At 38.1% G+C, this 14290-nt stretch overlaps 4 protein-coding genes across 4 annotated transcripts; 2 read left to right on the top strand and 2 right to left on the bottom strand.

Annotated features, from left to right (window-relative positions):
• Window positions 1-1193: 1193 nt before the first annotated feature.
• Window positions 1194-2655, bottom strand: LOC149406754 (NADH-ubiquinone oxidoreductase-like protein). Its single transcript, XM_089625478.1, has 2 exons — window positions 2456-2655; window positions 1194-1539 (listed from the first exon to the last, which is right to left on the bottom strand). Exons 1-2 carry the CDS (start codon window positions 2603-2605, stop codon window positions 1423-1425), a joined length of 267 nt encoding a protein of 88 aa, XP_089481604.1. The 5' UTR covers window positions 2606-2655; the 3' UTR covers window positions 1194-1422.
• Window positions 2656-3255: 600 nt separating this feature from the next.
• LOC149406753 (Pentatricopeptide repeat (PPR) superfamily protein) lies at window positions 3256-5748 on the top strand. The gene is made up of 2 exons (XM_089609855.1): window positions 3256-4640; window positions 5167-5748. The coding sequence occupies exons 1-2, from the start codon at window positions 3315-3317 to the stop codon at window positions 5491-5493; spliced, it is 1653 nt and encodes a 550-aa protein (XP_089465981.1). The 5' UTR covers window positions 3256-3314; the 3' UTR covers window positions 5494-5748.
• A 2533-nt stretch (window positions 5749-8281) lies between these two features.
• LOC149406752 (uncharacterized) lies at window positions 8282-9884 on the top strand. The gene is made up of 3 exons (XM_089627640.1): window positions 8282-8785; window positions 9050-9673; window positions 9757-9884. Exons 1-2 carry the CDS (start codon window positions 8399-8401, stop codon window positions 9566-9568), a joined length of 906 nt encoding a protein of 301 aa, XP_089483766.1. The 5' UTR covers window positions 8282-8398; the 3' UTR covers window positions 9569-9673; window positions 9757-9884.
• Window positions 9885-11228: 1344 nt separating this feature from the next.
• On the bottom strand, window positions 11229-13548 carry LOC149406751 (uncharacterized). Its single transcript, XM_089617589.1, has 4 exons — window positions 13503-13548; window positions 13068-13399; window positions 11940-12598; window positions 11229-11499 (listed from the first exon to the last, which is right to left on the bottom strand). The coding sequence occupies exons 1-4, from the start codon at window positions 13546-13548 to the stop codon at window positions 11229-11231; spliced, it is 1308 nt and encodes a 435-aa protein (XP_089473715.1).
• Between the last annotated feature and the right edge of the window lie 742 nt (window positions 13549-14290).

The raw sequence follows: 14290 nt of genomic DNA, 5'->3' as shown, positions 1-14290 counted from the left end.
AGGCCTGTGTAATCTTGTGCGAAGAGGATACAAAATTGAATTGTCAATGTTTATATTGAGTTTGTAAGCCATACACAATGGGGCTCGAATAATGATAATATATATATATATATATATATATATATATATATATATATATATATAAATAGTTCCGCATCAAAGTTTTTGGATTTGTCTTCTTGTGTCCTTGGAGAGTTTCTTCATCAACATATTGTCCCCTTTCCCGTTGGAGCTTGCCAGGATATTATTATTGGAGATCCAGATAATGTCTGAACTCGCATTATACTGCTCAGCATGTGGTTGTACACCATATTTCTCAAAGGAAAAATATGGGGTTTTAATTAATTGATTTTTTTTTTACAGTCAAATTTAGAGTTAGAAAATTCCAGTATCATATTTTTGGCTTCTGGCTCATTTGCGTGATTTGTTTCTCTTCATGGAGTTTGTAGTTTATACAGTCCCCACTTTATTGTTTATTAGTTTGTACGTGTGGGTTTCGATTCTAGTGAGTCGCGTTTTCTTTTCAAATTGGTGCCAAATTTTTTATTTACACATCTCGGGCTGTCTGCCTACGTTAAGTTCTTATGTTTCCAGTCAACTTAAGACCTTCGGATGTGGTCATCGTTTTGAAGCTTATTTTTGGCCGGTTGTTGCTTGGATGCTTGATTGATTATATCATCTTCCTTTTTTTAGGATTTGTAATATGTTATGCGTAGACAACTCTTTTTTTTTTTTTTTTGCTCTCTTATTGGTATACATGTATAAAAGCGAAGTTAATTCGGTTTCGTAATAGGTTATATTGTAGATATTGTGATAGTATAAAATAGCTATTGTGTCCGATTTGTGATGACTTAAAGTGTGCTTGCGCATGTGTTTTAGAGTAACTTAGTAGTAAACATGCACATTCGGAACTCGGTACACACCAGAACAATCAATTCCGAACGAGGACCAGAACTCTGCACTAGTCCTAAACTTTAACTAACGTTCTGTTCCGGAGACATAACCGGAACGAACCGAAACTCCTTTGCTATGGTTTCAGTAGTCATGATATTTTGATGAAGCATTATCCTAAACGACAGTGATAATGAATCATAGTATCATATGGAAGAAATGGAGAGGTTTGGGGAAATATCCTAAATATTACCAATAAGGATTGATTACAAGTTTCGTTTCCTAATCTTGCCAAAAAAAAAAAAAAAAAGAGAGGATTCAGTTCACCTGACCTCAGATATTGATATGTCCATGGGAAGATAAAATTGAGTTGTGCTTATTACATTGCCCAGGAACACTGAAACCAACTCCTGCTGAAATAAACCGTGACAGAGAGTCGAATATCCTCCACACAACAAAAAAAAAAGGTAAAAAGGAAAAAAAAAAAAAGGCAATGTCTTAATTTTGTATTCAAAGGATTACAAGAGATTTCTATGCATGAGCATGGGTTTGATGTTCACCACCACCACTACTGCCCTCCTTGGCCTTCTTTGCAGCTGCCCTTATTTTACGCTGCTCTTCCTTATAAATTCGGTTTCTACGTTGATACTGCCAATTCAAAAGCATATCAGGAAAAAGAAAACCAATAATAAAAATGAAAACTTCAAATGAAATAACAATACCAAGTCATGATAATGACAATGTTCAAAAGTGAAACAACCAATTCATTTATGGAATACATTACCTGATGAAATTCAAACAATCACATTGATCACCGCTTTCACATCAGATGAATTCTTATCATTTACATATAAACAAATCCTATATTCTTAATTGCTATCTTAAGTTCAGCACACAAACACGCAACCAAAGTAATAAAAAAAAATGAGACAAAACATCGGCTATGATTGAAATATCACTTGCTTAAACCTGCATCGTGGTTCCTCACAGATCAAAGTTACACAAAGACTATAGTCATTCATTCATTCATCTAAACAAGTCAACCTCGTGACATAGGAACAAGAACAAAGTGCCAACCATCATGGAAAAGCAATAAATGATTGAATTCATGTCACAAAGTAAAATGGCATAAACAATCTAGGCCATGAATGATGATATCACAGATTCACTTGGCCAAACATTTTCCAAGAAAAATTGATAAAAAAATTCGCATTCTGCTTATGCATCGAAAACTGAATCCAAGGGATTATGAGTGGGTAACGATGAACATTCTTTCCCAATCTGATTTGAAATTAAAGTAAATTCACGGTTGAAGAACCATAACCAATCAGAACGCTCATTGATCGGTTAAATTATTGCTACCAAGGGAATACCAATTTCATCCTCAGTACAGCTTCGATCATACTACTACCAAGGGAAGCACCAATTCAATCGATGTTTTTGACCTAATTCAAATTGATATTATTCGATCAAATCTATAAATCCTAATCTCTTAAATCAAAAGGATAAAGGAGATGATAAAAAAAAGGCGATATAAACTTGTGATCGAGAGAGAGAGAGAGACCTCTTTAGAGTGGTGGAGGCACTCGAAGTAGTCTTCGCGGAGGAGAGTGCAGTCTTTGGGCTGACGGCAACGAGACATGCATTCGCTGAAGTCAGTCCAGAAATCGTAGCAACGACCTTTGTTCCCAGATATACCCCAACCCGACGCCATTGCACGCCCTTTCTATATTCTCCAAACCTTTTCAGCGCTTCCACCGATCTTTTTTTTTTTAAGAGAGTCTCTTTGGGGAATTTTTCCGCCGGCCTGCCTGACTTCTTCTCACACTTCGTTTCAATTTTACCAAATTGCCACCCATCGATATCCAGCTTGGGCCTGCTTAGAGTTGTCTAAATGGGCTGGGCCACCAACGAGTTGCCTGCGGAGAAATAAGTCAATAAGTTTAAATATATTTTTTCACACTTAAATTAAAATTATCCAAAAAAAAAAAAAAATACATTACATTTTAGTAATAGATAGAATTATTTAGTTAAAAAATTTACATATATATATTTGAAAGAATTTATTTTGATTTTCAAAAGGACACAAATTTGACCTCTCCCTCCCCCCCTTATTTTAAAAAAAGTTCCCTCCATAATTCATTGTAAAAAATAATTGCATATCATAACTTCAAATTCATGGACTTATTTTTAAAAATAATTACACCTTATAATCTCAATAATATTTTTTTAAATCAATTTATTTTATTGGACAATTGAAATAGTTATCAATTTGTTTATATTTAACCTTTGAAGAAATTTCTTGGCTTTGTCTTGTACATATATATATATTAAATAAATATAATAATAATCTTTTTTGCTCAAGATCATAATTATCTTGTAAGCAACTTACCAGCCGTGGCGCCAAAAAACACAATCAAAAGATGCTTAGTACTTCCCTCAAGAAACTCCGGACAATCAATCGCTTAAACCACTCAATCTCCCATCTCTCTTCCTCTTCCTCTTCCACCACCACCACCACACCCAAACCCTGGTACTCTCCTCCGCCGCCGCCACAACCCGACGCCGACAATGCCGACCGCGTCGGAGCACTCCTCGTCGCCGCCCAGAGAGCCATCGTCAACCGCCGGCCAACGGAGCTCCGATCACTCCTCCGCCTCCTCGTCTCCCGCTTCGGGAAAGACTCCGCTCCCTCTCTCATCGCCGCCCTCGAGTGGCGCGGACCAGCTCACCCCAACTCCTCTCTCGACCACCACCTGTTCGACCATTTGATCGCCTCCTACACCGACTCCGGACTAGTCTCCGACGCCATTCAGTGCTTCAGGCTCTCCCGGAAGAGAGGGCTCGCCCGATTCCCCTCGCTCGGGGTCGCTTTTCTGTTCGATAGGATGGTCAAAACGAGGTCCTCTTCCTGGGACGTGTGGGGGTTTTTCCTGGAGATTCTGAGCGCCGGGTATTCACCGAAAGTCTACGACTTCAACAAGTTGATGCACAGATTCTGCAAGGAAGGTCGGGTCGGGGACGCCCGAATGGTCTTCGACGAGATTCCGAAGCGGGGTTTGGTTCCGACCGCGACGAGCTTCAACACGTTGATCGGCGGGCATTGCCGGGCCGGGGATTGGAAAGAAGGGTTCGCGGTGAAGAGGGCGATGGAGGAGAGAGGCACGAGCGCTGACGCGTTCACGTACAACTCGCTGATCGGTTGCCTCTGCAAGAACGGAAGGCTAGCCGACGCGAACGAAGCGTTCGACGAGATGTGCGAAAAGGGTCTGGTCCCGAACCACATCACGTTCACGTCCCTGATCTACGGGCAGTGCAAGAGCGGGAGAGTCGACGTGGCGATCGAGATGTACAAGAGAATGGTCGGGAAAGGCGTCGAGCCGGACCTCGTGCTCTGCAACACGCTCGTGAACGGGCTCTGCAAATCCGGGGACCTCGTCCAAGCCAGGCGGGTCGTGGAGAGGATGAAGAGGAGGGGTCTGAGGCCAGACAAGTTCACGTACACGACGCTCATCGACGGGTGCTTCAAAGAAGGGGACGCGGACTCGGCCGCGGAGATCAGGGACGAGATGACGGAGCAAGGGATCGAGCTCGATGACGTGGCGCTCACTGCGCTCGTTTCGGGTTTCGTGAGGGATGGCAGGATGGGAGAGGCGGAGGGGGCGTTGAAGGAGATGCTCTCCGCGGGGATGAGGCCCGACGACGCCACCTACACCATGCTCATCGACGGCTTCTGCAGATCCGGGGAGGTAGGGTTCACCTTTCACCATTTTACCGATTAACCGTGATTTTTTTTAGAACATGTAACTAATTAATCGTTCGTTTTAAGAGCGATTCTTGGGACCTTGTACGTCTCCGGTTCGATTCTCTTTAGACGCAAAGAATTAGGGTCACTGGGGTAGTCACCTAGTCGATAATGTCAGGACATCGTGGAAATTAGTCGGGTCTATGTCCAGGGACGGAGCTAGAAAAGCTCAATAGGGGGGCTTATTTAAAAAAAAAAATTAGGGGGGGCTAATTAAAAAAATTTCATGGTAAAAATGCAAAATTAAAAAAAAAATGGGTCAAAAGTATAAATATTTAGTGTAAAAAATGTAAAATATTTTAAAAATGGGCAAAAAAAGTAAAAAAAAAAAAAATTGAGGGGGGCTGGAGCCCACCCTGGGCCTTAACTGCTCCGTCAGTGGGTCTAACCCTGACACCACGGTTATTAAAGGTTAAAATGTAAATTGATCGACCGGTTAAGTTTAACGGATTAAAAATACCCACGTTCAGGTGAGGATCGGGCTGAAGCTGCTGAAGGAGATGGTGAGGGACGGGCGGGCCCCGGGGGTGGCGGCCCACAACGCGCTCATGAACGGGTTCTGCAAGGCCGGGCAGATGAAGAACGCCGAGAGACTGCTCGACGACATGATCGGCGCGGGGGTCGTCCCAGACGACGTGACCTTCAACACTCTCCTGGAAGGGCACTGCAAGAATGCGGGCCCGGAGGATTTGGATAGGTTGCGCAGCGAGATGGGGCTCGTTAGCGATTACGCTTCTTATACTGAGCTTATTGGTAAGCTCCGCGGTAAATCTTCAAGCGATCGCCGGATGAGATGATAATACTTGCATTTTTTTTTTAGTAGTAGCTTTGATGTCGAAAAAATCAGTACATCGGAGAAGGTTTGCATGGTAAGTCAAGTTTACTCGTATTGGAGTTTTCTAATCTTTAACCTTCATTGTCTCATCAAAGACTCGTTTGGTTCAGATAAGTGAAAAATGCATGTACTACAGTTTCACCATGCGAAAATTGAGATATTGTCCTTTTAATCTCTATGTTTGTCACGTAAAATGAAACTAATTTTTTTTGGGGTTTCTTTGGTTTATAGCCTTATGTTACAACTTACAACCCGGGGACTTCGAACATTTTATGACCAACTGTTGTGCATGGTTTCATACTTAAAATAAATATAAAGTCTCACCGGAACTTAACCTCTTCTCGTTTTGAGAAAGATTAAATTATTTGGAGGCTCATTTTCATGAATTAAAGAGAGAGCAATTTTCAAGTAGTTACGGGTACATTGCGGAATAACATAATTAAACCTTAATTGTCTAATTAAAATTCTAAATTCGTAGTAATAAAAAAAGTACTTTTTTTTTTTTAAGTTGATCAGCAATAAACAATCTTTTCAAGCTGTAAACGAGCTTTTTTGAGTGCTACAGAAGCTCAACCTTTGAAATCATAAACAAGTTTTTAAATGAGCCAAAAAATATCTTTGAACAAACGAGCTCAAGCTTTAGATTTTCTCGAGCTCGGTAATTTTTTCAATAATTGAGCCCAACATTCTAAAACTCTATTTGGTTTGGTTCGTACAAGATTAACCTTGTTGGCAGTTTCATGTTTATTTATTTATTATGATTTGCAACATATATTGAAGGGTATGTTATAAGACGGCCAAAATATTTCGAAGGCATCACAAATCATTGTAAGTCAATCATGGTGGCTCATTGCAAAATATAATAATATATATTACATTTATATCTTCAAGATGAGTAAGTATAATCGTTGTAGTAAATATCAAGACTTTGCCTAGCGTGTTGTTTGAGCTTTTGATAGAAAATTTAGTAACTATTAAAGGCTTGGTAGAATGATTAATTTTTGTTATCTCGCTCGTTAAATGTTTTAAAGATAGACCTGATTGTCTAGAGATTAGCCCAATCAGTCCACCAATATTAGTAAAATAGCTCAACTTTGAATAAATTAAAGGAATAGCCCATTTAATAATTGACTACCCAAATTACCCCTCGCACTAAATACCCTAAACCTAAATTCGTTTGGTCCTTGTCCCTATCCATTTCACGCCACCACGAGACCAATCTCCGCCGATCCAGTCCACGTCGCCGCCGATCCATTCCACGCCGTCGTGTCGTCGCCGATCGTCGTCTATCCAACCAGCGCTTCTCTCTCGGCAACACGTAGAGCCCTTACGGTGGTACTCCAATTGCTGATACTCTTCGCGAAGGTCAGATCGGCAACAAGGTCAGATCGCGAAGGTCAGATCGGCAACTAGGTCAGATCGCGAAGGTCAAACTCATTTGCAAATTCATCGAGGTCAGTCTCACTTGAGTTTTGAAAAATATTACAATATAATCGGGGGATCGAGAGTCTCCCTGTTACGAGAAAGTTTCTCCGCTCGTATAGTCTCAATGCTTATTCTGTAATTAACTGTATATGTTAATAATAAACTGAATGCTTTGCTTAATGTAGGTTAATGAATACACTGAATTGGTTAATGAGTTATGGAATTGCTTTGCTTCGGTTGAGTTATGGAATTGTTCGCATTAGGTTAATCAATTAACTGAATAGGTTAATGAATACACTGAATTGGTTAATGAGTTATGGAATTGCTTTGCTTCGGTTGAGTTATGGAATTGTTCGCATTAGGTTATTCAATTAACTGAATAGGTTAATGAATACACTGAATTGGTTAATGAGTTATGGAATTGATTTGCTTCGGTTGAGTTATGGAATTGTTCGCATTAGGTTAATCAATTAACTGAATAGGTTAATGAATACACTGAATTGGTTAATGAGTTATGGAATTGCTTTGTTTAATGTAATGCTTGCATTAAGTTCATTAATTAACTGGATGAGTTAATCAATTAACTGAGTCATTGTGTTATGGATTTGATTTGCTTAATGTAGTGAACTGAATGCCTGCATTAGGTTAATTAATTTAATGAATGCTTATTAATTTATGAACTGATTTATTATTCATTAGGTATTCAACTGATGAATCTGGCCATAGCGTTTATGAATCTGCCTGCATAAATCTGAAGGAAAATGGGGGTAAGCAACTGATGTAGTAACCCAAAGAGTGTATTTTTTTATACATGAATATAGTGTACTCATGTATTTTATTATCATTTTGAAGTCCAAATATAAATGCAATTGAAGTAAATGGCTCCTTAATACAAGAATAAATACACACACAAAGTTTGAGCACTTTGATCAGATCATCTCGAAGCTTAATGAACCACAGCGACAACTGTTTAGCAGGTCAGCCTTTGGCTCGTTGTTACCGCTCCATCATGCTGAAGCATTGCCAAGTAAAGTCACGAGATTCCCTTCGAGAATCATCAATCATCTAGTCGTGAGGCTATGTCAAGGCAGCAACGAAAATGAGCTCACCTTCAAAATCAATAGAAAAGTGAGACGTTTTGGCATCAAAGATTATGCTCTCATGACAGGCTTAAACTGTCAAAAACCCACACAAGAGGAACTTGATTATCTTAAATCACGAAAGGTAATTAACCTAACTACATAACTCAATTTACAAGACATTAAGTTATGCATTGTATCTAGATAAATATTCTAATGTAGTATTTGTAATTGAAACATGTGGATGAGAATTCCGTCTTTTACAAGACATTCTTCGCCAACACACGACGAGTTACAAAGGCAGACCTTCTCCAAAAGTATAAAGAAGTTAAATCCGATGAGACCCCTGACGAATTGCTGATTATGCTTGCAAATGCATGCATTATTGAGTTGATCCTATTTCCGAAACAGCCAAACATAGGCATCGACATGAGTCGTGTATGCATAGCAGGTGATGAGAAGCGAGTGAATGAGTTTCCGTGGGGATGGCTGAGTTACGAAGCACTTTGCAATTCAATTAATAGTGCATCAAACTCAATCCGAAACAATGTTAATGCGTACGGTTTGGAAGGGTTTTCGCACTCCTTGGTTGCATGGGCATACGATATTCTTCCATCACTTTTAGATCACGGCTATGGACAAATCATAAATGTTGATCACTTGCCACGAATACTGCGATGGAATTACGTCTACTATCCGAACATAAATGTTGCCACAAAGATGTACAATAATGTCTTTAACAACAAAGAGGTAATTCTTAATTGACTGGTTTAGTTAATTAAATAACTTTCCATGCTTGATTAAATATATCAATTCAATTAATACTGACATTCATAACCTAAACTGAATGTATTGCATGCTTGAATTAGGTATTTGCTCAAGTTATGTCTGTTATGTTAATTTATTTACAGATTGAAAATAGATTTAGGTTAATTAATTAACTGAATGTTGAATGTTGAATGTTGGAAGTAGGTATTATGAATGGTTGACATTATTATGATGTTGGGCTGGCAGGTACATGTAGGTGTAATTAAATTGAGCGAAGAAGAGACAAACGCTTATTACATGATTGATCTTCTTAAAGAAAACGATAAAGATCATTCTGATGCTGAAGAGGAGGAGGAGTCAGAGGAAACGGAATTAGATGAGGATGAGGAAGAGGAGGCAGAGGCAGAGGAGGAAGAGGAAGATGAGGAGGAGCAAGAGGAGGCGAGGGAGGATGAGGAAGATTCAGTTCAAGAAAAACATGCCGGGGAAGCATGGGATAGTTCGTCGCTGTTTCAAATTGTGAGCAAGATTGCAAAACAGCAAGCAGTGATGAAGAAAGAACAGCAAAAGATGAAGAAAGAGATGCAGGAAAATCACGAAATAGTGACTACGAAACTTGATGGAATCATTAAAGTAATGAAGATAGTTTACGAAAAAGGTGGAGTTGACCTACAAAACAACAGCGTCAACAGAATTGTAACAAATGAATCAAATCCCGAAGAGGTAAGAGTCTTTGTTAAGTTCAAGTTATTGGTAAATTTATGAACTAAATACCTAAAAAATGATGTTTCTTACCAGGACGATAAAGAACGATCACAAGGTTATGAAGGACAAGGCACAGAGACGCATGCGGAAGAGGAAGGAAATGAGGTAGCTGTGCAAGTAAAAAAAAGTTAATTTAACATAGAAATCAGTTAATTGAATATCTGCATCAATGTTTCTTTGAATAACAGAATAATCGTGAGACTTCTAACAAGGAGGGACGCAGTGAAGAATCATCTGCTTTGAAGGAACAACTTTCTCCGTCATCGGAGAGCAGAAGGGCTGCTGAGAATTACTCAAATGTGGTAAGAAATATAATGTAAAGTAAATTTGATTTACGTACTAAGTTAATTGATTCATGGCCTAAGTTAATTAAATTTACTAAAACATGTTACCTCGCCTTCTTTTACAACAAGCTGAAATTGAGATGGATGATATTAACAATATCCCAGAAATTCAAATTGAAATTGCACCAGTCCCGGCAAATGAAAATGTAAGTAACAATAAGTTTACTTACATCTCAATGTAAGTTTATAAAGTTAATTAATTAACTGAAACATATTCTGACCTATGTTAATTAACTGTACATCTCAATGTCTAGTCGGCTGTCGATGCCAATTTGAATGATGTTGTCGATATGTTTGGAAGTGATGATAGCACAAGTACAAAAAGTGAGGAACTTGTAGCAGTTTCAATGAAGCGGAAATTATGTGAGGTAAATATAGAATATAGGCATATTTTACAGTATAGAAACACATGTTGTTGAGTTAGTTTAACTTGATTTTTGAAGGACAATCAAGAGGGTGATAAAGAGAAAATCCCGACAAAAGCAACTGAAGCAAACGACCAGCCAAAACCACAGCCACGTAGGTCTCCACGCCTATTGCGCTTGAATGAAACCTTTGAAGAAAATGTACTAGGACAGAGAGGTCCTAGAAGACCCAAGCAACCAGCAGTGATGATACGAAGTCCTTACATGACGGAGTTTGGATCAGCATTAGAGAAAAGTAAGGCTACAATTGAAGACATTGATTCACCGTCATTTAGTCTTAATCTTTCGCAGTTCGATGACAAAAAAGCGAAGAAGCCCAAGAATTCCAAAAAAAGTCTGGTGTATCAAAGAAAGAAAAACAAAAAATAGACATGTTGTATGGTTAATTAGAGTATTTTGGGATTTAGGTGTAAAAATGAGAAGGAAGGGCAGGTTTAGATAATGGTTGTAGTTGGATTTCATTTTGAAATTCCTTTTGTGGTGAAAAACATATTAGTTTCATCAACTATATAGAGTAAATTAGTTATGATACATAATCAGATATGATACTTTTAGTGTTGCTTTGTCAATTGATTTAACATGTTATAATCCATGTGATGAGCTAAATATGTGTGAAAGGGACGAACAAACACCAATCACTTTTTGCAACAAAAACACACAAGTGCTTGTCAAAGTATAAAGACTCCCAATAAGTCTGTTAATTAATTAACTTAACATAAGCAAACTGTTAATTGATTGCACAATTCAAAAAGATAATTCAACAATCAATTAGCCTATAAAATCAAGCCATTGTCGTATAGAAAAGGTAACAAAAATATGTGAAAATTTCTAAAATAAAAAATAGTTCAATAAAAGAATTAAGACAAAAATCCAAAATCTTGAAACTAAACTCTAATGCTTCTTAAGACAGGATCTCTTGTTGTGTCCCATTGCTCCACAATTCGAGCAATTCATCTGCTCCGCAGCAATCGAAGATGATGCATACCTCTTCATCTTCGGCCTTCCCGCCTTTGCTACCACAATGGGGGCTTTAATTGCCTTAAGCAACTCCGATGGAATATCCCAACTCGACATATCATCAATCGGGTACAAACTAGCGGAATAGGTGGCAATATTAAAATCTTTTGTATAATACTGTGAAATGAACGGCATCACTTGTAGCCTGTTTTTCCACATCGTAGCCATCGCGTGTGAGCACGGAAAATCGTTCATTTGCCAATAATTACACGTGCACGTTCGTTTGTTGATGTTGACAACTTCGTTCACTCCATTATCTTGAACTTGGAATTCATCAACATTAATAGGATTGACCAGCAATCAGACAGTAAATTTAATTAACTTAGTAAGTTAATTAAATTAACTCATTCAGGAAAATACATTTCACGTATCAACTACAAATATTTTAGTAAAGACATAATAAAAGTCAACATCAATTATGTAAATAGTACATAATTAATCCATTGATAAGTAAATTAAAAGTATTTAGAGTTACTCACCAACATTGATCGTGCTTTTTCCTCATTTTCATGAGACATATTCAACGAGGCCCAAGTTGTCAATGATGAATTCATCGATTGGCCCGAGAGTAACCGATCAAAAAACCATCCCTGAAGAATGTTGTGATACTCAATTACTAACTGCGAAACCGGCAATCCCCTTGCCTCGAGCAACCGTGCATTCATCGATTCCGATATATTCGTTGTCATGATGTTGTAATGCTTTCCCGGGAAAAGTGCACGCGACCATCGTAAGGGGTTAGCATCTTCTAGGTATTTTTTGATGCCCAGATCAATTCTTTCCAACAAAGTCATAAACTTTTCAAACTCTTGAGTTTTGTAAGCCTTTGCACATGTTTTGAAGAATGGCTCAATGGCGCCGTGATGGAACCTAGTCTTCAAATTGTTGCATAAATGCTGCATGCATATGGCATGTTTGGCTAATGGAAAGACATTTGAAACTGCCTTAGGAATGCTAATGTGACGATCGGATATGATTACCAAGTCGTCACGATCACCCATACACTCTTTGAGCTTAGAAAGAAACCACTCCCATGATGAATCGTTCTCCGAATTAACGATACCTAATCCAAGTGGGAATATGTGATTATCGCCATCCAAGGCAAAAGCAAGAAGCATTTGACCTCCAAATTTACTTTTAAGAAATGAGCCATCTATGGAAAAAATGGGACGACAATACTTCCAGCCGGCTATGGATGCACCAAAAGAAATGAAGAAGTACAAAAACTCTCCGCTTGGTTTGATCTGTAAATCAGTAAATGTTCATGTGTTGACAAAAAGTAGGTAAAATAATTACAATATCTCTGTAAAAGAGAAAACAGTTTCTGTTTAGCATTGTTGTTTCAGTTAATTAATTAACTAATGAAGAACAGTAGGTTAATTAATTTACTGAGCCTGAATGATGTCAAATGGTTTACCTGGATTCCTTTCCTTCATCATCTTTGCAACAAGAGGAAGCAAAGAATATGACTCCTCGGGACAGCCTCTTATTTCTTTAAGAGCAAGTTGTCGAGATTTCCATGCCTTGTAATAAGAAATTTCGACTTTTCCCTTAACCAACATGGTTGAAATCACATCTTTCGGTGTAACATGACTAGCACTCCTATTCAACAACTCTGTTTTGATGCATTGACTGACCAAGGAAGAGGTAGCTTGAACATGACGATTAGAAAAGACTTCCATCCTATGATCCATAGAGTGCAGACTAGTGTACTTGCGTATTGCGTACAGTCCAAAAATGACAATTCTTGGAAGACACCGCGTTCATCATCCATGGGCAAGAAGGTGCACAACATATCAAATTGAAACGAGTACTTGAAGATCTAAGGACTTTGTACTCGAAATGATGTGTAATAGCATATAATTGCATGACCTTAATCATATACTCCTTAGACAAGAAAATATCATTCTCTTTGATATCAAATGACGTAGAGAAGTTGTCAAAGTCGATATCATCAATGATCGAAACCTGTTTTCCGATATCAACGGTATCAATTGAAGATCCACTGCCGGAAGAATCATAAAGAATTAACCCAGCCGCGTTTTCTAAGAAAAAATTGGAACAAAAACAGTTATACAACTACAAAGAAACATATATGGTTGTAGTTAATCAAATTTACTCAAACGATTAATTAAATTAAATGAAAACCTTGTAATTCATCGGATGCACTTCGAGAATGAGATTGTGATGCCATTAACGTTAGTGTACTGAAAAATATGAACACTGAAGATTTAATAAACATAAATATACAAACAAATACTAAACAAACAAAAGACACAAATAAGAAATCAGTAAATTAAATTAACTCATCCGGTTAATTAATAAACTTATCGTCCCTAAAATAAAAATAAAAGCTTGATTTGTCTAAAAACGATGATGAATCAACAATAGGATTGACAGAACACACCGAAATTGAATAAACGAAACATCAATAGAGAATTTTTTGTAATTGCTGTATCAAATACAAAACCAAAAAAAAAAACAGCGACTTACTAGGAAATTCAGAGAAAATCGTTCGTTATGCAATGATGATGATGATCGCAAAATCTTGTTTGATTGTGAAAATCTCGGAGACAAAAGCTTGTTTGATCGCAAACCACAAAAAGCAAAAAACAAAAATTCAGAGAACACCAAGCTTGTTTGAGCGTGAACGATCTTGCGATGATGATAAGAATCAGGAAATTCAGAGAAGATCGTTCGTTACCAAGACAAACGATCTTGCCACGATGATGATGATCGTAAAAGCTGGTTTAATGGTTGGATTCTGGACAGAGAACGCCCAACTTGTTTGTTTGAGCGTGAATTTGTTTGTTTGAGCTTGTTTGAGCAAATGTATATAGTGAAGGGTATAATTGTCAGCTGAGAAAAAATGGGTTATTTGCTTAATTAAATGAAACTTGGGCTATTCCCCTAATAAGAAGTGTAAGGTGAGCTAG

This window comes from Urtica dioica, chromosome 1, assembly GCF_054948205.1.
Source record: "Urtica dioica subsp. dioica isolate 48M chromosome 1, U.dioica_male_clone48M_v1_H2, whole genome shotgun sequence".
NCBI lineage: Eukaryota > Viridiplantae > Streptophyta > Magnoliopsida > Rosales > Urticaceae > Urtica > Urtica dioica.
The sequence above is the reverse complement of the archived record's forward strand: the minus strand, read 5'-3'. Positions and strand labels throughout refer to the sequence as shown.